Below are 22,918 nucleotides of genomic sequence, written 5' to 3' on the forward strand. Positions count from 1 at the left end.
CTCTCACGCCGAATGGATGTTGCACATGCGCCATGTTGTCGAGGGGAAGGCCCACATGCTGCCGACTCTCTCGCACCTGCTGAGCGGCGAAGAGTGCGGCTAGCGTGCGACAGAGACCGCCCCTGAATATTTACCGTTGCCGGGCAGCGCAGTCGACGCGGGCGTCGCTGCCCGGCGCTCTGCTGTTGCCGCCGTTACTGCTGTTGCTGCTGCTGCTGCAGATGTTGCTGCTGCGTTTGCCATGATTTGAGGTCCTCGGAAGAGCAAAGCTCCGCTGGCCGTTTACCGTTTGTTAGCTGAATGCCTCCTTGGCCAAATCCAAAGCGAAATGCAAAGCCAAGTCGAAAGCCAACCACCAGCAGCAACATAACGGCAGCAACAGCAACAGCAAACAGAAACAGCAACTGCGACGACAAAACTCCTGGTGCACATTAACGCAGGCAACAGTTTAACGTGGAAATTATTGCGAATTTGTTGTGTGTTTTTCTGCGACGCGTGCCAGCTTAAAATCTCAACTCTCAAATCGCAAATCGCAAATTGCATTTCGCGTAGTCCTACGTCTTACGTCTTACAACATTGCCATCTTGCCATTGTTTCCCTATATATAAATAGTTTTTTGTTTTTTTTTTTGCTTTGCCATTGGGGTAGCACGATGTTTTCAATCAGTTTTTGTTGACAACGGCAATAGCTAGATCGACACAGGCAATTGATCGACATATTTGCAATTAAAAATGCCGCAGCGCTCGCCTTTCGCCATTCAGGAGCTGCTGGGCTTGGCGGTGGCAGCGGCCACAGAAGCGCCAACCGATCTGACGACAACTGCCGGTGCAACAACAACAGTGGCAAAAGAGCGTCAAACGCCAACGCCGCCAAAGACAACAAATGCCACAATAACAGCAGCAACATCAGCAGCATCAACGGCAACAAATGCGGCCGAGGGCAATTTAACGAGCGGTTTGGAGCCACAGCAGCAGCCGCAGCAGCAGCAACAACAACAGCAGCAGCAGCACCAGCAGCAGCAGCAACAGCAGCAGCAGCACCACCATCAGTACAGGGAGCACCACCAAATGACCATGGCAGCCGCCTCGCGAATGGCCTACTTCAATGCCCATGCGGCGGTGGCAGCCGCCTTTATGCCCCACCAACTGGCCGCGGCGGTGCACCACCATCATCAGCATCAGCACCAGCACCACCCCCACCACCACCCGCACCATCCACACGGAGCCGTTGGAGGGCCACCGCCACCGCCGCCGTTGCAGCACCACCACCCCCACCATCCGCACCACCCGCTGCTGCACGCGCAGGGTAAGCCACTGTCCCCACAATCGACGAACAATCGCCCACCCAACCACTCGAATTGCAATTAATAGCTTGCAAATCACAGATCTTAATTGAATTTATATATATATGTATATAAAGTTAACATTCTTTATTGAAAAGTGCCTCACGAATATTTCCCCATAGCGATTTGAAAAATGTTTTGTTCGATGTGTCCCATGCACATTTACAATGACAATCAAAGCTTAAACGCAATTAGCAATCGCAACTGGTTTTGTCACCTGCCAGACGCACCAACACAGGCGCACGGATACAAATACAGATTTCGATACAGATTCAGATTCAGATTCAGATTCAGATACAGATACACATATACGATTCACACGCACACGCAGACACAGTGGGGCGAATCGGTGTCTGAAGTGCCGCTTAGTTAGCATAAAAAAGGAATTAATCAGCGGTCCATCGTCCGCCAAATCAGCTTTAGCCCCACTGCAAACGACACACCGCCCTCAACCGATCCACCGATCCACCAATCCGCCTCCGAAACCACTTCACTCCAGAGCACCACCACTCAAGTTGAGCTGCTAATTGCACTGCGTGTGTGAGTGTGTGTGTGTGGTGCGAAGTGGTGCACTTTGGTTTAAACATCGCAGAAACTGCGCTCCACAATAGTTGCGATGTGTCATCTATAGTCTTCTATATGATTCAAAAAGTATCCTAGTTACTGTTAAAAAACATTGAAAATTGAAATCAATTTATAACAAGCTTTTTGCATAGGTTTTGGGCGATTCGGTGCCACTGTAGGTGCGCCTTTGTTCGGCGATCAGCGCAGGCAATGACACACGCACACTGAAAGAAAAACCCACACACTCGCCGTAAATTCGAGTCGACCTGCTGTCTCTCGATTCAAAGCTCATTTGCAAGTGGCAATATCATCCGAAGTCGGAGCGACGACAGCGAACGCAGATAAACAGAAATGAAACCGGCATGAGAAGCTGTGGAAGCAGGGATTGCTACACGGTAAAAAAAAAACTAGGAACTTCTATTTAGCAAATGAGGTTTCGCAGCAAGCAGTAGAATAACAGCATTCCAACGGGGATAAGTTTAACACTTTCAGTTTATTTAATGAATTATATCTTGGATCTCATAAACCCATAAACAGAAAACCGAATCCCAAACGGTCGCCCAATTTCTTGCTGTGTGAGAAAAGAGCGAGGCCCTCCGATAATCTTGCAGATTCAAGTGGCAGCTGTTATTATTGTTATTATTATTTTAATTAGCGTTGAAATATCATCGTCATCATCGCCGATTTTCATTGCTCTGCACTGATTCACTGTGCCAATTTCACTGTCGCACTCACTCAACTCATGTACGTATATGTATATTATATCGAATCTGATTTCTTGATTTCAAATCTGTTTACCCCTACACTTCCGGACCCTTTTCAGGGGTTTTATTATTTTGATTTCGCATGTTGTGCGGCTTTCATTTTGGCTCGCAGTTGTCTGTGTTATTTTAATTACAATACTCCTTTCCGTTTATCGCCCATTTCCACGGCTTCGTCGTAATTTGCGTTTAATAAATGTGGGAAAGAGCACTGAATAGTTGTGCTAAGGGTAGCATGGACTTGAAGATTGGTATGACATTTTAATGGGTATACCATTAATAACCTAATAACTGGTAGATGAACTGCGATGGTAGAAAAAGTGGCTGGCCTCTAGCAGAGGTTTACAATTTAGGGTATGTTATAGTCGTGCTCATTGGTTTAGTCCCAATATTCTTAGCACCTGGTTCTGTTATGTTTAGCATTACTTTCTGCTTTTCATTCGCGTCATCCTATTTAATTTTGCATATTTTCAACTCGTTCCGCATGTCGTACGAATATTTCGGGTATCCGTTGTTGATTTTATACTTTTATAACCATTTGCGTGGCCAGCTCGTCAATTAAAAAATCGCATCAGGTTTGGTTTGGATTTTCGCTTGGCTTTCTGGCGGATTTCCTGTCCAGAGCTGTGTATTTGGCGCCTTCCATTAAGTGCCTTTGATCTTTTACCAGAAGGGAAACCCAAATCGGAAAATTGGTTGCCCAACGACAATAAGAAAAGCGATTTTTCTTCGCTTTCGCTTTTCGCTCTTTCCCCCCCACATTTAATTGACAATTTTCACTTTGGCTCCTCGCGTCGCTTTGTTGTGACAGTCGTTTTGATGTGTTTGCACACCGCCACACACACATACACACAGAAACATACACACACGGATTGTACATTTCACGTGTATTGGTGCACTTGTGTTGCAAACATTTTGGCAATTCACTCGCCTCTCGAAATTAACCATTTAGGATTTTCAGCTTTTCAGCTCGGCATGCCAAAAATGTAAACAGATAATAAGTAAGTAACTTGGTACGGGTTCGAAAATTAAAGCTAGCTAAATTGTTGCATGAGCTTGAGACAGTAATAATTATTATGTTTAAATGCAGTTACAAATTGAATATTCATATTCTACTTGTTGTATCATAGTTTCCCTTTGATTAATAAGTCAATAAGCGCGCACAGGAGTCAACTGGTTGTTGAGCTGCACGTAATGATCGTTTCCAGTGGCAACGGATGTGTTGCAATGCCTCAATGGATCAATGACTCCAGAACTGCTAATTGCTGCCTGTCAGTTTGCCGAAAACTCTGCCCATCTCCATTCAACATGCAACATCCAACATTCAATATCCAAGTATCTGTATGCGCCGCCCTTTGATATTTGAGCCACTTTGCTAATAGCCAGCCCCATTATATACCTATATACACATGTGTATACATATATACATATATATATAGATATATAGATATACATATATACGCATGCAGCGGTGTCTCCTTGGCTGATAAAAATATTCTTAATTGTAGTTTGTAGCCTCGGACATTGTGTGCGGTCGTCTTTTGACTTTGCTTTGATTTTGCGTTGACGTAAATTAGAAAAAAGAACGTGTGAAGAATGTGGGAGAAGTTCGAAAAAGTGTCGACAAACGCCCTTCGTTTTTTGAGTATTTCTGTTTCTAAATTTTTTTTTTTTTTCTTTTTTTACTTGCTATATTTTTGGAGCGGTTCACCCCCTGCTTAACCCCTTGAAGCCCCGCAATTTCTGAATTCTGCATTGTCCGAGGTGTGAAAATGTTCGGCGTCAGCGTTGCACGAGTGCAGTTATTGTTTCAGTTGTTGTTGGCTGCACTTTACCGCCTCCCCCGCCTACCCCCGCCTTCCCCCGCCTCCCGGAACAAACGCCACTTATTTGCTTTACATTCTTGTTTTTGGCACTTTGTCACACTTTTTCGCTTTGATTTTTTGCGAATTTAAAAGTCAATTAAAGCAACTTGACGAACGAAGTGCCGAGTGCCACTCAAGGGTTAATTTGTCCGTGCCAGTGTGAGTGTGAGGTTGATCGTGAGTGTGAGTGCGAGTGTGAGTGCAAGGGTGAGCCTGCGATTGTGCGGGTGTTGGTGCCAGTTAATTCACAGCAGTTCGCATCAAGCGGAATTAGCCGCAATAATTTCGAATTTTCCCAAACGGAACGCCATGCAATTCATTCGCGATAATCACAAATTACACTTGCAATAAATGCGTGCATAATTCGTGAATACTAGTTTATATTATACGTACTTTGAAACGCTGCAAAACTTGCATACTCCTGAAAAACACATGTAAATGAATGCTTACTTGGCTGATAATTGCCCGATAATATATAGCAGACATTCGTATTCGAGTCTCGTTGGCCAGTGTATTCGCATTCGTATTCATGTATTCATAAGCTGGATTTTGTGCCCCGTCACATGGCAATCAGAGCCGGGCAATTCGTGCCCCAAAAGCTCGACTCACTTTGACTGCACAGCCAGCGACTTGCAGGGGCGCCATTTTAGGGGGGTTCTTTTTCGGGGGGATTTGTGGGAGCAACGATCGAGTATGTGAACCCCTTGGCGGACGCCTCTGCACTGCGCTAATTTTATAACGCAAATAAACACGATTTGGCACTTGAGTTTCTTCGGCGGCCGCATTGCTTCTTCAGCGGCTCGAAAGTGGGATTCCGGTACGGATTTGGATTTTGATTTGGATTTTGATTTGAATTCGAAACTTGGCTGCTTTCACTGTCCAACAGCAGCAACTCAACTCGAAACAGCAACAATCAACAACTACGAACTACGACTGCTAATTATTCATGGCATGGCCATCTATCTGGCTATTTGGAGTGGCTACTCAGCACTTTTTCGACTGAAAATTGTTTCAATTGTGGCCACGAAGTGATTCACCTGGCCGAAAGCACTCGGCTCACATAAGCGATGGTTGAAAGTTTGCCTATTCACTTGCTGCTTTTTTTTGGCTAATTGAGCTTACAGCTTGCTTCAATAGAAAACAGATGGTAAACTGCACTTTTTAGCTCATATTTGAAATACGATAGTATTCAATTTGACACAAATTCCGTGCTTTGAATTGCTCGCTTTAATTAATTCACTTGATTTTTACTCACGACGTTCGAGTGTATATGGCGAGTATATAGTAGCCGAATCGGCTACTTTGCATCATGAACTCCGGCGGATTGCGGCGGATTCTCACGACCCACACGCTCCACGACCGCCTTGTGCGGTCCGCCGTTGGCTCCCCAATTCCCTGAATCCCTCAATCCCCGTTTCCCTGATTCCCCGGTTTCCCGATTCACTGGTATTTTCCCATATTTTTCCCATATCTACCACAATGTTTGCAGTTTGCATTGCGACCCATATCAGCTATTGTCGAGCGTTAATCAGTTTATAAATACTTCGTCACTTGCAGTTTCCCACTTTGTTTTTTTGCCTCGTTTTTGTTTCAGCAATTCTTCAGAGAAGTAATATCGAATTTCATCGGCAACTGGTATTTCTCAACTGGTAGAGAGCTAATAAATGCGGCTTGATTGTCGACATAATAATCACCATCATCATCACCATCCTCACCATCCTCACCATCATCGTTATTATTGTTGGCATATGTCGAGGTCTCATTGTGTTCTCGATTACGATTGCGAATGCGAATGCGTCACCGTAAAAAACAATTGACGTATTCAGTTAGCGTCCCAATTTCAGTTCCAAGTTCGCCATCCAAATCCCAATCCCAATCCCGATCCCTTTCCCTATCCCAATTCCGATTCCCCTTCTGGAGCCACGAAACAAAGCCAAAAGCAAACCAAAACCAAAAGCAAACCACAACGAACTCGAACGAGACGAACGCCTTGAAACAATGAAACATCGAGCAGAAATTAGCGCGGTTGTCTGTCAAATTTGATTTTGCTTTGATATGTCACTCGCTCACTGCAAGGGCGGGTGCGGGGTGCTGGGTCCAGAGGGGTTGGCAGGGCCAGATAGGGGTTAAGACTGCAAGGAGTGCCTGCCTCGTTTTCGACATCGAGGTCGCCGATTTGCATTTCTGAGTGCCAGCAGCGCACCGAGAGAAAAGTAAGCCAGTTCTGAGCAATCAAAACTTTAAGCCTTACATTTTCTATCAAAAAGTGGTTGCCTTGGTGTCTGTCTGTCTGCCTGTGCTAACAAGTTAATAATATATTCTTTCACGCCATTTCTTACTATACTTTACTGATTTCGCCCAAGTTTTTTTCCTCAGTGCATGCGCACAAACTCAAAATGCCATGTGCTTGCAACGCTCGGCTTCTCAATTCTTTAAGTGTTAATTCGAAGGCTCTCGTCGAGCTAATAAATGCAAAAATACCAACGCGACTGCTGCTTGTATGTACAGTACATACTCGCTGTAAAGGCCTTGATCGGTATCGAAAGTAGAACCGCATTACAATTGTAGAACACTCACTCACTAACTGGTTTTCCATTTCATTGCAGGATTTCCGCAGCTTAAAAGCTTCGCCGCAGGAGCCGGAACTTGTTTGCCCGGTAAGTTCACATGCTTAATTGCAATCGCCGGGGATAATCAAATTTTGGGGGGAAGCCTAAAGGTAGGCCATATATCCTGGACTACTCCTCGGACTGCAATCCCTCTTGCGCAATCCTGCGCAAAAACGAAAGCCAAATAAAAGGCTGAATATCCTTTGACCAACAGAGGGCGTCAGACGCGCGCTTCGTCCTAATTAATGGGCATTCCTGTGCTTCAATTTGAGTCATGGATGCCGCCGGATGCTTCAGGTCCTGCGGCCCGGGGGCGTGGCCAGGGGGCAGTGGGCAGGGGCAAGGGGTTAGGGGCAAGGAGCAGGGGAGGCAAAGGGTGAAGCGCAAATTTCACATGTCGCGCACATAAATTCTCCAAATTGCTAATAAAATAAACAATTTAGCTAACGAAAAAACGAGGAAAACACACACACATACACACACACGCACACACATGCGAGGGACAAAAGTCAAATAATGAAATTTCCATTTTCATTTTGTTGCATTCGTAACGGGCAATAAATATTTTCAACATACGCTTTTATACGCAATTTGCACGCGCATACATCTCTCCTCACATCCTCGCCACCTCACACGTCCTGTCACCCCTCTCTTTCGCTCTTAACTCGTGCCGTCTCTGTCCGCCTTAACCCTTTCGACGGCAGCACACACGAACACAAACACAAACGCAGGGGGAATCCCAGAACAAAAGGCGAAAGAAATGCGAAGCGCACACATAAACTTGTCTAATAAGAAAGGATCCTGGAAACTGGTTCAAAGGATGGCCAGGAATTCGAAGGGGGCAAAGGGGGAGAAGCGGGAAAAGGGGTTCCAATAAATTGAAAGACACTGAAAGTTCGCACATTGGCACAAATTGATCAAGTACCTAAATCGAAAGCATCCCAACAAGTTTCGAAATATTTCATCTGTCTTTAAACTGTTTTTTCTTTCGAAACTAAAACCCAAAGTGGAAGGCTTAGTCGTAGCTCAAATGCAAGACATCCTATGATTGTTTGCTTCATCCGGGGCTCCACTTGGTGGCTCTTAACTCTTTTTGCCGAGATCTTGGGCCTACTTAATTGCCCTTTTGTCGCTGTTGCTGTTGTTGCTGCTACTGAAGTTGAATAAAGTTGAAGTTGATGTTGCTTCCACTGCTGCTGTTGGTGCTGCTGCTGTTGCATGTTGCTGCTGCGATGTTGCTGCCGCGCAGTGGGCTCTTCTAAGACTCTAATCTCTGACTGGGCCAGGCAACACGAACTTGGCCACTTGGCCGCGCATTCTTTCCATTCTGTTTTTATGGGCGAAGTGCCCTGCTTAAGTCTTCCACTCGACGCCTGCATTCTTCCAGAGGAAAAGTGGTCGGGATGGCGCGATGGCGGGAGGCAAAATGCGAAGAAGAGCGGGCCGGCGGTGGCAGGCACTTTTGAGCCATTTGCTGCGAGCAGATTGCAAGACAAGATTACACAAAAGCCAAGGAAAAAGCGAAGAAGCCAAGAGACTGACAAGTAGGGCAATTTGCCTTGAAAAATGGGAGATTGCTGTTGCTTGGATGGAAAAGTGGGAAAGTGGGAGGTGGAAAGTGGAAAGCGGAAAGCGGTGGCTGTTGCACCATTGTGTTGCACTTGTCATTGCTAAGATTTTAATTGGCATTTTTTCCCCCTTCGTGGCATTGCGTTACCCCCACACTATCCACAATCCTTTTCTTTCGAGCGTGTCTAAGTTTTATTTGCTGGCCATGTCGAAAGCAAAGGCCCCCGAGAAAATTCTACGGCTTAATTGAAACACGCAAGACAAACAACGACAAAAAAAAAAATCAACACACATTCAGCACACATGTGTGAGGCAAAACCAATCGCAATTCACATCGCACCAGTTGACTGAATAGGTGAATATGTCAGGGTGATAAAACGCGCAAGATGGGCTAACACACACACGTATGTATGTACATGTTCATGGGTTTGGGGTGGTGGCAAAGGGTTAAGGATCAGCCGGTGAACAAAGTGAATTAGTCACAGAATCAATGAAGATATCTGTTTCCTCGGAAAATAGGCAGCTAGTTGTAACAAACTGGTTTCTATTTAACCATTTTCTGAATTCAGCCCAGGTATTTCACATATTGATTTCGATTAATTATTTTATAATGCGAAATATATTCTTCATGTGTAGGTAATGCAAATTTCGGGCACTTGTGGCCCAAAAAGTCGATGACTTTGGCTGGAATTCACTGCGAAAACTCGCTCTGACATTGTCCGGCATTCGTGGCCGTCTAATTGCTCCTGTCTGCGTGCCTGCTCCCTCTACGACCCTGTTGCCATCTCTTTCGGCCACTGCTAGTGCCGTCTCTATCTATCAGAGCCGTCGGCCTGCCGGTTTGCTTCGCTTTCTGTGCCTGTTCCTCGTAATTTGCGCACTCAATGGAAAATTGTTAATTAGATTCCTTGCTTGTCGTCGAGTGACTGCTGCTTCTGCTTCTTCGGCATTGCACTGCATTGTTTCGCCAGTTTCACCAGTGGGAAAATCCACCCACTCTTCTTCATCCTCAATGCCACCATTTAAAAGCAGGCGCACTGGTAGTTAACCCCCCACCCCCAACCCCTCTTGGGCGGCAGCGTTTTAGCCAGCTTTGTGTCAAAGTTGGTTAACGCGACGGCTGCTGCCCCCAATTTCTCGCAGTGCTGTCGGCTTTGGCTAAAAATTAGGCATGGCAAATACCTGAAAATACCTGAAAATACCTGTAAAGGTGTCTTATTTACTAATTATTTGAAGCATACAAGTAAATAACTATGAGTTACATGTATAATAACTCTATATAATGTTTCAGTAATTACTGCTTAAAAATATATGTTGAAAAGTGCTGAAAATCTTGAAAAAAGCTGCATAATTCTCTGTGAAATGAGTGAATTAACCTAGAAATAGCCAAGTTGATGGCACAGCCTCCTAATCCTTTCCTCGTTTTTGGCCACACTTTAGGCCACCTTGCCTTTCTTTTCTTCTTTCCGCTTCGCCAACCCCAGCGAACTCAACGAACTTAAAATGCAAAGCGCTTTTCCTTTTTTCCTTTTTTACACAGTGACAACAATATGGAAAAACAGTAGTGGCAACAACAGCACCAATACTGCCACTAAAACTTTTCGCTCTTTCACTTTTTCACAGAGCACGTGAAAATTGTGCTTTATTTTTGCAGCGTTAACGAAGTGCAGGAAATTCAGCGGATGCGATGATAGCGAAAAAGTTAGATATGGGTTAATAGAAGGAAACTGCAAAGTTCGCGTATAATTTGCATTATTTTCTCCACTATAATTGCCTGCGGTAATCAGGTATTCTTGGAAAACACACTGAAAAGAAGGGGGAAATCCCATTAGAAATAAAGGTCATGCGAATGTATCATTGCACATGTGATGTACTCATTTGCATTGCACTTTGTGTGACACTGATGTGATTTAATTAGTAGACATATATATACTTCAAACCTACTTCATAAAATGGAATGCACTGATAATGAGGCTGATGATCAAGTAACTTTTTCACCGGCGGGCTGAAATTAACCCAACGGCATTAAAAAGCAAAGCTATCAAAGCTGTTAATTGGAGCATTTACTGGTCCACTCACCGTAGCCTCTTTTCTGATTTTTTGCGTTTTGTGGCTTCTGTTTGATTCCTCAAGCAAATAATTCAATTTCGTTTCTAATTAGTACGAAAAAAGCGTACGAAAATAAGCGAATATCCGAATGGCAGTTCACAGGACACTCACATTCACACTCACACGCATACACATGCTCACATACACACTCACACTGCCAACGAAATCCACACACATGCACAAAAACGCAGCCACTTTGGGTGCTAATGCAAATTGCGGATTGCGAATGCCCCTTCAACGATGACGTCGTCGTCGCTGCCACCGCCTCTGTCGGCGTCGGCTGCGCAGCTGCGCCGCTGCCGCGTTGCCAACAACTCAGCCACTTTATTAGCGTATTTTGCCATGCAACTGTTTATGCGACACACACGCACACACACTAACACACTCACACACTCACACACTAGCGCACACGCAACCGCTGCACACCAACACAGAGACGAGGAATTAGTCATTTTGTTGGTTACTTGATGCATGGCGTGGAAATGGGGAAAGTGCGCGGCAAAGTGGGCGCTCGGGCAGAGGGGCGAAAATTGGGCGGAAGAAGCAGGAACAGAAGCAGAAACAGGAGCAGGAGCGAAAGGGGGGGGGGGGGGGGAGGGGGGGACAGGGTTCTGCAGAGGAAAAGCCACACCGGAAACATTGTTGGGTACTTTTTCAGCAGACTCTCAATGCCACAGAAATCATTCCGATTTGCAAATGACTTGTGTAAGTGTCGAAAAGTATGCAGCTATTTATATATATATTTATCAATATCTTTCTTAATATTTCAATGGACTATTTCAATGGAATAGAAGCGCTTTCCACACTTACAGAAAGTGAAAAATAATACTTCTAATGAGCAGCGAATCAAAATGGGCACATTTTTCTTCCAGTAACTTTAGCTAGCCAACAAAATGAACAAGTCAGAGAAACGCCGTGGCATAAAACCGAAACGGAAAGAGAAATGGGGATAGAGATGGTGAAATTTCGGCGGGATTGGGGGCGAAAGTCAAACCCCTCCCCACCCTTCCCCCCTACTCCCACCTTTTGGAAGCGACAACATTTTTTATGCGCTTTTGAGCAAATTAGATTTCCTAATTAAATTTTCTAGTGAAATGCGCATAAATTTCATAAAACTCACTTGCCACGCAAGAAAGAGAGGGCGCAACTTTCTTTGTGCGGCTAAGTGAGTGGGCAAGAAAAAGAGAGAGAGGACGCCAAGTGGAGCGAGAGCGAGAGAGATGGAGGAATGTTGTCGCCTTTCATTTGGATGGCGACATTTTTTTGCTCTGGCATTTTTCCCAGCTGACGTCGCCGACATCCTTTCGTCCTTCATCCTTCGTCGTCGTCTGCTTAAAGTAATTAACTAAGAAAATTTTAATTGCTAATATGTTGTGATGCATGTGAGTGTGTGTGCATGTTGGCATGCGGGGTTTTCCAGTCTGCGCGTGGGTGTGTGTGTGCGTGTGTGCATGAGATCATTAAAAGCTAGCAAGAAATTCGACGTTGCCTACTTTTGTGCGCTTCCAAATTAACTTATTCCTAACATTTGTTATGGATATTCATACGTATAATATTTAGAAATATTAAAGCCAATTATTATATCGCTAGTAATTTGAAAGTGGTTATTTACACCTATAATAATATAATAAGAGCAGGTGTTATGGATCAATTAAATACTGACCGTGAAATACACACTTGAATCGATTTCGTTGCAACAAACAGCCACAACAATTAAATTTCCCTCAACACACCTTGAATTCTTGAATTCTTCTAGTGAATTGCATTTTTGCGCGGTAATTCAAGATGCAATTTTCAGCATTCATTACACGCATTTTCACCAGCAGCAACGCAGATATTTTTCACGCACATTTAGTGGGAAAAACGGGCGGGAAGTGGAACGTTAATGGGAATGAAAATGAGGATGAGGATGCGGATGAGAGTTCACTTGAACAACTCGTCAGCCGCCACAACAGTCTGCTTCTACTTCATTCTTCATATCGAATTTCAATGCGAAATGTTTTTTCCCTGCTTTTTTTTTTGGTTTGTTTTTCTTTTCCTTTTCTGGCTGCACGAATGCCGTTGGTCGTGTGTGTTTTGTTTTCCATACTTTTCCGTACTTTCCAAACTGCGGAGTGGTCCAGACCACTCGATCACCGAACTGTGCATTTATGTTTTCCGGGTGCTTCGGGCTCCAAGTTAGTTTTTTGGGCAAAACAAGCCCTCGAAGCACTCGGTTTCTCAATCCGCCAAGTGGCTTCGATCCCCAGTCTTTGGCTCATCTTCAATTTTCAATCTTCAATCCCCAGACTCATCAGCATCCTCAACTCGTTTGCAGGTCGCTCAACTTTGTGTGCACACAAGAAAATGTGTATGATAAAATCGCTTGGTAATACCTTTTCTGTATTGCGAACATTGGCTTACCTTTGCGAAGTTGTACATATTTTGGTTTAACTGCAGTATTTAAATCACTATTGAATGTTACTCACTTTTTTCACTGTGCAAAAACTCGACTGCCACTCATCGAAAACTCAAATCGCGCCTGTCAGCGGCTGTCAGCTCCTTCCTTCGATCCGAAAACGAATCGGGATGCCCAAACCAGTGCCATCCTCCTTCGACGCTTTCACTTTTCCACTCCCCGCTTTTCACAGCCTCAAGTGGGATTTTCCTTGGAACAAAAGATGATGTGTGTGACAAGAGATAAACTGCAGACAAGTGGGAAACTAGATACAATTATTAAATATTAAAACAACAAGCCACCAAAACCACTTCAAGTCGCGCTTCAGCGCCACATGTTTTCCGGCATCGGGTCGTGGGATTCTCGTCAACTAATTTGACAAGAATATATTATTAGATATTTGGGAGAAGGGAGCGCGCATACTGTAAGTAGCTGCTGGTTTTTTGGGGAAAGTAAAAAACCCGAGAACAGATTCTAATTCTTTGAATTTCATTTCTTGCAGGCTCCCTGGCGCCCAAGGACTTTGGCATGGAGGGCTTGAATGGCTTCGGAGTGGGAGCGAATAGCAAAAAGAAGAAAAAGAAGCGACGACACAGCCGCACCATATTCACCAGCTACCAACTGGAGAAACTGGAGGAGGCCTTCAAGGAAGCCCATTATCCCGACGTCTATGCCCGCGAAATGCTGTCTCTGAAGACCGAACTGCCCGAGGATCGCATACAGGTGAGTCAGCATCGTTTGTCCGCGTAATCCGATATGCGGGCATTGTCTTTCGTCTCTCGTCTTTCGATAATTCAGTCCTTCCATTTCCACTGCCACTGCCACTACCACTACCACTCCATGCTCGCATTATTCCCCTAATGAATTAACAAACTAATTACATCCGCCGCCGAGTAGGTGTTTGCTGTTGGCAAAACAGAAAGGCGGCCACAAGCAATTTGCATTTCCTTTGTCTTTTCAATTCGCATACTCTTGTTTGGATGTCTCCGCCCTGATTTTTTCTGATTTTTCACACCTCCTTCAGCTGCTGTGTGTGTGTGCAGCGTCATCAGAGCCATAAGCGGCAATCAGGAGGGGAATCTCAAGTGCAGCTCCTTCGATCGGATGCTCTCCACTTATTCACTTCTCCACTTCTTTACTCTCTATATGCCCAAGGGTATTCATAGTTGGTCTGCCTTAAAGCTCTCTTGACACTGAGAGAGAGCTCCATCGATAGTTATTGCTGGGCAGATATAATCGATAGTATTGCGATATTTTCGATAGAATAAACGATTCTTGGCTAACAGTTAAAGCCACGGTAAAAGTCACTGAAAAAATTGCATTTCAATGAAAAGGACAGTGTGCTATACACACATGCATAGGTAGAAGTGTGTGTGCACAGCTTTGCGAACAACGCAAAATCCGGAAATCATTTAACGTTCGCTTCACGCTGGGCAAGTGAGACGGCGATAGGGTGTGAGTGAGACGGCTGGCAGGGGGAAAAAACGTAGAAATTTTCAGCAACGTTTGCGAATTTATAATTAAGCATTTTAATGGCCGTTATTGTTCTAAGTCCCTCGCCCGCGCGAGTGAGCGAGATGGACTCTACACTGTGTGTATGTGTGTGCGTGCATCGAGTGAGCTTCAGTTGTGCCAAATTGCCACCCTTAAAAGGCAAACCCCAAAAGGACTATGAGTGTGTTGTGTGTTTAATTAGCAAAAAAAAAAAAAGAGTAATTATGGCGCGATTTCTTGGCGAATTTGCCCTTTTTTAACCACTCACCTCGCTCACTCAATTGCTTTAGGTACGGAATCGTCGAACGGATGGTTTCGAAATCGCGAATTTTATCGCGCATTTTCGCCGGTTTGCTAATGGCAGACTCTTCAAACCATTCCCGGCCATTAAATATTAGCAAACAAGCAATCGGCCGAAGGATTTTCGGAAAACAAGTGTAATAAATTGGGAAGAAAGTTATAAAAGTGAACGATTTGTTGGCATTGAAAAAATGTAAAAAGTGACCATTGGCAACATCTAAATTAAAGTGTACTTACATATATTAGAGAGCAGCTGCAAACAGAATTATTAAGATCGCTGCCAATTAAAATATATATCGCTGGCACGTAATTAACCCACTGATGCCCCCGGCCTATTATCCGCATATCGACTGGCATTTCAGCATTTCAACTGGCATGCTGCATGCTGCTGTTGAAATTGATGTTCGAGTGTGTAAAATTTTCCAATTATAGACTTTCGAGAAGGACTCTCACTCCCACACAAACACACAGCCACACGCACACACTAGCACACTGTGTATGTACATATATATGTATGTAGAGCACTTTGAAGAAGCTCTGGCTTTGGGATTGGGATTGGGTCCTCGGGATCGAGATTGCTTGGGGGCACATGAAGCGTTGCTAAAAGCGAGTCCAATTAGTAGCATTACTACTAACACTTCAATTCTGGCCACTGGAGCTGCCCGACCCTTCGCCCCGCCCCACCCCGCCCCTCCTCTCGTCCTCGCCGCTTTGGGGTTTTCCGTCTCTCTTCAACTTGGCAATAACGGCAATAGTCAACAAGAACAACAAGAACAGCAAGGAGTCAGGAGCGAAGGACAACTGGAGTGAAGCAATGGCGCCAAAGCACGGCCATTTTGTGTGCACAGCTGTGTGTTTTAGTGGGGGGAAAATGGGTGGAAAACCCAAGAAGGGAGGGGGGTGGATATCCAGAAAGGGGTGTGGGCGCTACGCTAGTTGTACGGCAGTTTGTGGCAGGAGCGTAAATTTGCATTTAACGTTGTTTGCGGTGCCCACAAATGGAGTCTATCCTTGACTGTCCCCCTCACCCCTCTCCACATCCACAAGCCCAGTGTGTGTGTGTGCGAGTGTGTGTGAGTGGGTGAGTGGGTGAGTGTGTATGTGTGCAGGGGGCAAGGACTCAACAGTTAGACGGCCAAAAAATACTGGATAAGAACGAAACAACCGCAAAACGATGCACAAGTACAAGAACGATGAGGGAAGTCAGCAACACAGAGAGAGAAAAAATGTGGTAATTTATATCTCTTAAGGTGTCGAAGAGTATGCGATGAAAAGAAAACCAGCTGTTAGCTTATTAGAACTTGGTTTGCATAAATATGGTCGTTTTTCTTCCAGTGCAACGAACACACACACAGACAGTGTCATTGAAACTAACAGCACTATTTGAGCCAAAAAAGCTTTAGAATTTTACTCCAGCGTGATGACAGCAGCGGCGCCCGAAAAACTAACATCACATACATAAACAAACATAAACATACACCCTTACAAGCGCACACACACACACATATGCAGCTGCTATCTTCCACACACATACGCACGCGGAGACTCACACACACAAGCAAAGTTGGCTCGTCGAATACGTTGCATATTTTCAGGCACTTAAGCTATTTTCATGAAGTGCACACACACACACACACACACCCACACACCCGCACACAAGCACGTATGCAGATTACCCTGACAGCAGAACCACGCCCACTTTTGCGCCCCTTAACCCCACAATGCCCACCTTAGCCCTGCGAGGCGAAAAAGGAAACTACGGCTACAAGTACACACTCCGTATTGATTTTAATTGAAAAATTGTTAATTTTCCATGCCAGTAGCAGCAGCCCCGTCTGCCACGCCCACCCATCTCCAACCGCCCACTTTTTCCAGCCTTTCTACCCGCTTCTTCCCCACCTTCACCCCGAACTTTTCCTCAACTGCTCCTCGCTCGCAGCAAAGAGAGACGAACTTGAAGTGAACTTTTTGTGCTGCCAATTTTCGAGGTATGTGTGTGTGTGCGTAAGTGTTTGGCCTTGTGTTAGTGAGTGTCTGTGTGTGTGTGAGAGAGTGTGTGCATTGCTGATTCTGCTGTGTTTTGTGTCTGGGTAATTACACGTTTCTGTGTGAATAAATTTCCAACCCCGCAAGAATTTCGAGGCGAAATTATACATTCGCTTTTTGAGTTGACTTTGAAAGCCCTTGATGGGTTTTTGCCGTCTTATTGGATCGAATATATATGTATATGTATGTATGCATATATAGACGGTTTTCAGATCGAGCAACTATAATTGGCACCAGATTGTGGCTTCGATTTTTCTCCAAGTGTTCGGTGGAAATGCCGCTTAGTGTGGGCCTTGGTGGGTCTTGGAAGTTCTACGAAACTAATTTACTGAAGTGTCGACGCTTCCAAGTGAAGAATGTCTGAATAGAGAGGGCCGCCGAATGGAAATGAATGCGAATGCGAGTCAGATTGTGGAGTCATCGGAGTAGCCGCAGTCCTCCAATTGGCACACACACATACATATAAGATCGCCGCATTTCAAGCCTGGGAACCCGAAAATGAGGGGCCCAAAGAGCAGGCAACTCGGCAGACTTGTGGCAGACAGGTCGACTGGCCGATGCTGCCACTTGACGCGATACCGTCCGCGTTGCCGCCGTCTGAGATGCCCAACCAGATCTGGCGAAGGATCAGCAAAAGTAGCCAAATCATCTCTAAAATCTACAAGCTATGTATATCCATAAAAGATACCACCTAAAGCATAGATCTCTAAACTAGCGAAGCAAAATTCAAAATTTCGGTATAACTTGGCTGAAAATGGTCTGAAAGTGAAAAGAATTACAGTTTTTTACTCTTAATTACCAATACTAACCAACCAAATCACTTTTTGACCGACTCTGTTAAAATATTTTTTGGCCAAATTTTCGCATTTTTTGTAAGGGGTACCATCATCAAAATTTGCAAAAAATGGCTAAAAAATAGAATCGCCTTTTGAGGACACCGTTCGATTGGAAATTTAATTACGAACTTAACGAGGTATGACATTCAATATTTGGACCACTATTTCGATTGCTGTGATCAAAATACCGATAATTATTGACGCAAAAAAAACGAAAATCGATTTTCGCCAAAATTTCAATATTTTCGATTGGTATTTTCGGTGTAACTTGCCTGTTGTTGCATACCAAATACTTCTAGAGACTTTCAGACAAATTCTACAAATATCTCAAGTTAAGAAATCGCAAGCTGGCGTTGAAAAATCCATCTCAGCAGCTCTGATTACCTACCTCAGTTCTCATTTGGGTGCATTCTTCGTTCTCAATTCTTCGCTCTCCATTCTTCGTTCTCCATTCTGCGTTCCCCATTCCCCATTCTTCAGTCCCCGTAGTCTGCAGTCTTCGTAGGGGACTCTCGCCTCATTCTCATGATCTTCATTTTGTTGACTCTGTGCCGAGTACCAATTCGTTTAAAATGGTATCAGTTCCAAGAAAAATATTATTTTTTCATAATTTCTGGAGTGCCTTAATCTGTTGCCAGCAGTTCGATGTGCATAATCACGACGATCAGGCGAGAGTAGTACCCAGTTCTGGATTTTTGGATTTTGGCTTTGGTTTTCTTGAGTGAAAACAGGCGGTCTGGAGATGAGTTGCTGAGTTGGTTGCATTGGATCTTGGTTCTGGGATCGCGATGCCCGTGGCCCCTTAACCCCTCGATGGGCAGCGGGGTGTTGACGTGCCCCGCCGCACAAAATGAAACGTCAATTTCAAGAGTTTTTCCTGGTAATAATTAGTAGCTGAGGTGGGCATTTAAATACTCGTCGTCCCCGTCGTCGTCATCCATTTTTCTCCAGTGATTCTCGCAGGCCCCCAGACCATCGGCATATTCTGCGTATTCGTGTACAAAAATACACTCGCCCAGCAGCCGAATAATAATGCATATAATTGCATTTTAAGTAGTTGCTGCCTGGAGTATTGTGTTACCTTCGAGCTCATGTCAACCCTGACATCGTGTGTGCGTATGCCTGGTATTTTGTATTTTTTCATTTCGTTTCTTATACTTACATATATATTTTTTATATTGTTTCTCTTTTATTTCTTGTGGCCCTTGGGGCTCGGGCTTGTGGATGGGTGAGTGAATTTTAATTTTCCACACTCGAGGTTTCCAGGAAAATGCAACGGAAACGCAACCAGCAAGTGGGTGGCGAACGACGCAGCGAAAGAGTGACCTATTAAAGGGTTTTTAGTATTAAATATTCATATTTGTGTAATTAGTAAGCCATTACTACACATTGCCCACACCGCCAGCAAGCAATTGATAAACGGCTGGTAATCCCAGGCTCATGTGTGTCCTTCTAAGGGGTATTTTATTTTTTGGTTTGCTGTTTGCTGGGCGGCGGAATAGCACTGCCTTCACCCTTGCCCCGAAAGTCAATGGCAACAATGTGCCATTGTGGTTAGTCCGAAGGTCCTTTCCCTTTTGGAATCCGGAATACAGAATCCCTTGGGAGGAACGCGTTGGGCCAACATTTCCGGGGGGTGAAAAATCCTGAGAGCAAGTGCGTAGCGTGTTCCCGCGATTTTCGGATGGACAGCGGATAACGGATGATGATGCTGCGATGACACGTGTAAGTGCAGCCACATTGTCGCAATTACACTTATTTCTGTGTCGAGTGGTGCGGGTTCCTTTGCCATTGTTGTTGCTTGTTGGTTGTTGCTTGTTGTTTATGCCGGGCGGTGCCCCACCCACCGAACACCACCCACGGCGCGAAAACGTGACCTTCGCCGGTTTTCCCACTTCAACGGCGGATGGTAATGATTCGTCTTGCACGCACTCACCATTACCATCAGCATCACCATTACCATCCGCATTGTAGATATCATCGAACTTATTAGTGCGAAATGAGCACGCTGCTCGCTCATTTGTCCAGCCCACGAAAAAGCCCAGATTTTCCAACCCATTCAACCGATATTCTATCCACTCGATCTGCTAATTGGCCCCTCTGCACTCGAATGTAACTAATTGGGTGACTAATTTTCTACTTTCATTACTATTTATGATAAACTATTGCAGTCACATGAATAGTCAGGTATATGTGGAAAAACTAGAGCAAATAATCGCTCCAAAAGTGAAAAACAACTTGATTTTATCACGAGTCCAATTGAATCAGCAACTTAAACGGACGCTGGATAATTGAAACACTTCTCCACATTAACTGCCTCACTGGAGCCAAATCAAAACTCATCCAACAATTAGGCGCAGTCCAACGATTTTCTGCGGCTGTCATCGGCCAAAGTAGATCAGTTGGAGATCCCAAATACAAAATAGAAAAAAAAAAACAACAATCCAATCCAAGTCCAAATCCAAGGAAGAGGGCTATCTGTTGGAGCTCTCGATCGCCTCGATTGAATGAGGCCTATTATCGCGTTTTGAAAGGCGTAATTATCGCATGACAATTCAAACGGAATGTGTTAACTCGCATTTGTATTTACTCAATAAACATTATCGTCGATTGTCGATCGTCCAGATTGGGCAACCAGTCTAATTTCCAGCTCCCACACATAAAACTCGTTATTACAGACCGATTGGACTCATCGAGAAGTGTATACTATAGTGTACATATGCACATACAATTGTATATATATTTATATATTTTTGAGAGAAGAGTGAGTGTGAGAAACGGCTGTGTTTGTACATCGGAAAATTAGTCATTTGGAAATTGTTTTCATTTGCGGCAATTTCCTGTTCTCCAAGTAAGGTGGGAATATGCCCTCTTTTATAGCACAACTTGTAGATTGTTTTGGAATGAATAGCTCTGATATAATTAAGATACTCAATATGCTAAAACCTATCAAATACATTTTTCTAATATCTCACGGTGTCAAAGGTGCGACACTGTCCCGCCAAAAAGCCCCAAAAAAAGGGGAGGCATACGAATCGTAATTGGCGTCTCTATAAATACTCTAAGGGGAAATCCATAAACGAACAGTTGCCATATGAGGTACAGCCACTCGGCAGTGCATTCAACTCGAAAAAGAGGGGAAAAAACGGCGTAACTCAGGTGGAAAGAGCGAATGTGGTGTGAGTCACGAGGCCTGGTCACACTAATCACCATCGTAGATTGCCCTGATCACTCTAATTCCGCAACTATGGCAAATTTTGGTTAATTTGCACCTCACCTGAAATGTTGCCTTTCACTTTTATTTTTTGCAGCAGCAGCAGCAGCATTGTCTGTAGTCCGAACAAAGGGCACTGAAAAAAAGGGGTAGGTGAAGGGGAAGACAAATATAATTAAAAAGGTGTTATTATATTTTCACGCCTCGACTGCGCGGAAAAGTTAACAGACTAAGTCCGCTGGGGCAGCGAGTGGTTAAAGTTAAACAAAAAAAGTCAACGACTCCTACGAATTATTTGCAGAATCATCAAATTAAAGGTTTGATGTTGATTTCAACAAGCCCCACAGCACGAGGATGAAGACGACGTTGCATGTTGTATGCCACACATCTATGTATATCTGTACATATATGAGTACATATTCACACATCTCATATATTTCTGTATATGTACATATACATAAGTGTGTACATATGGGCTGAGAAACTGAATAGTCATGGCCTGCAACTGGGCCCCCTTGCGATCGAGTGTCTGTATAATTTTCGTTCGTTCTCTCGAATTGGCTGTCATAAGTTTTGAGTAGAAAATTGGTGTGCAACAGGCAACAAATCCGATTTCATCTGGCTGGGCAAACAATAACGTTGTTGTTGCTGCTGTTGTTGCTGTAGCTGGCAAAGGATTTCTGCGTTTCTTGCTTGCGATAATGAGTTATACTTAATTTCCTCGCATCGAAAGTACTGCAGGCCACTTGAGAAGCCAACCAAAAAAAATAAGCGAGTGAGTGAGTGAATCCCTGCCAAGGCTAAGGGATGTATCGGTTTTGGAATCTTGATTTGTCTTGATTGAGAGTTTCGAAATGATGGATTTCAGTATCGCAACACAAGCTAAGCACTTGCTTTGCAACTAGATTGTTTAGCTAACTGGAAATTAGCATGACACATTAGTGCCCAAAAAAAAAGAGCCAACTAATTTCCTTCCTGCCGCGCCGCTGACTCCATTTGTTAAAAAAGCAACGGCAAAGTTTTGACACTTTCATTGTTTGGTGTCCAGAAAACTGTGAAAAAGGGTTGCTACCTGGCTGGAAAATTAGGCGCGGCTCTGTGCAATTAGGGCAAATAGTTTTCACGGACCTTCTTCACAGAACTCGTTCCTTGATTGATGGTCATTCGCAACCACGCAACTGGCTGCCATTGATTGATGTTGTTGCTTTGCAGGACTTTGTAAAATGTGTCGCTTCTTTTGCCCCGCTGACATTTTCCATTTGTGGGGCCCACTAATCCGCACTTTCATCTCCTTTGGCAGCGAATATTTTCCAATTTTCCGAGCCCAAACCCCAGACATGAGAATGAGAATGAAAATGAGAATGAAACTGAGACGAGATCCAAACACAATTGACAATTGACAATATTAATCGCGTTTCACGCTAATTTGCAACAACAAGTGGCTTAAACGGCAAAATATTTTACAATTCAAGCTTCGTGTGCCCCTGGGGAATTGCGACCGTGGACCGTCGATTGGCGACCGGCAAACAGCAAACAAAACAAAAACCACTTGCAGAACGAGAGGAGAGGTTTTCAGAAAATTAATTTTATAGATTGAAAACATGCCCCGTTTGTGTTCTGTTCTGTTTCTGTTCTGAGCTCCCGAGGGGTGTAAAATGCGACAGAGGCGTTTGAAAACGGGGGCAATGAGCCTCGTCATCCCCCGACCTGCCCACTTGTTAACTTGCCAACTTACCAGTTTGCCAGTTTTCCAGATTTCCAGTTTACCAATT

The 22,918-nt window shown here is 44.4% G+C and overlaps 1 protein-coding gene across 4 annotated transcripts in view; it reads left to right on the forward strand.

Annotated features, from left to right (window-relative positions):
• Window positions 1-324: 324 nt before the first annotated feature.
• LOC6524137 (diencephalon/mesencephalon homeobox protein 1-A) overlaps window positions 325-22,918 on the forward strand; it is a 32,725-nt gene continuing 10,131 nt past the window's right edge. The window contains exons 1-3 of one of the 4 annotated variants that reach the window (XM_039373724.1): window positions 325-1,305; window positions 7,139-7,189; window positions 13,759-13,979. In XM_039373724.1, the coding sequence (XP_039229658.1) occupies window positions 732-1,305; window positions 7,139-7,189; window positions 13,759-13,979 (846 nt within the window). In that variant the 5' untranslated portion in view covers window positions 325-731. Of the gene's footprint in view, window positions 1,306-2,361; window positions 2,915-6,910; window positions 7,069-7,138; window positions 7,190-13,758; window positions 13,980-22,918 lie in introns of those variants that run through there. The other 3 variants (XM_002099965.3, XM_039373735.1, XM_039373730.1) reach the window with 3 other exon arrangements.

Source organism: Drosophila yakuba, chromosome X (assembly GCF_016746365.2).
Source record: "Drosophila yakuba strain Tai18E2 chromosome X, Prin_Dyak_Tai18E2_2.1, whole genome shotgun sequence".
Lineage (NCBI taxonomy): Eukaryota > Metazoa > Arthropoda > Insecta > Diptera > Drosophilidae > Drosophila > Drosophila yakuba.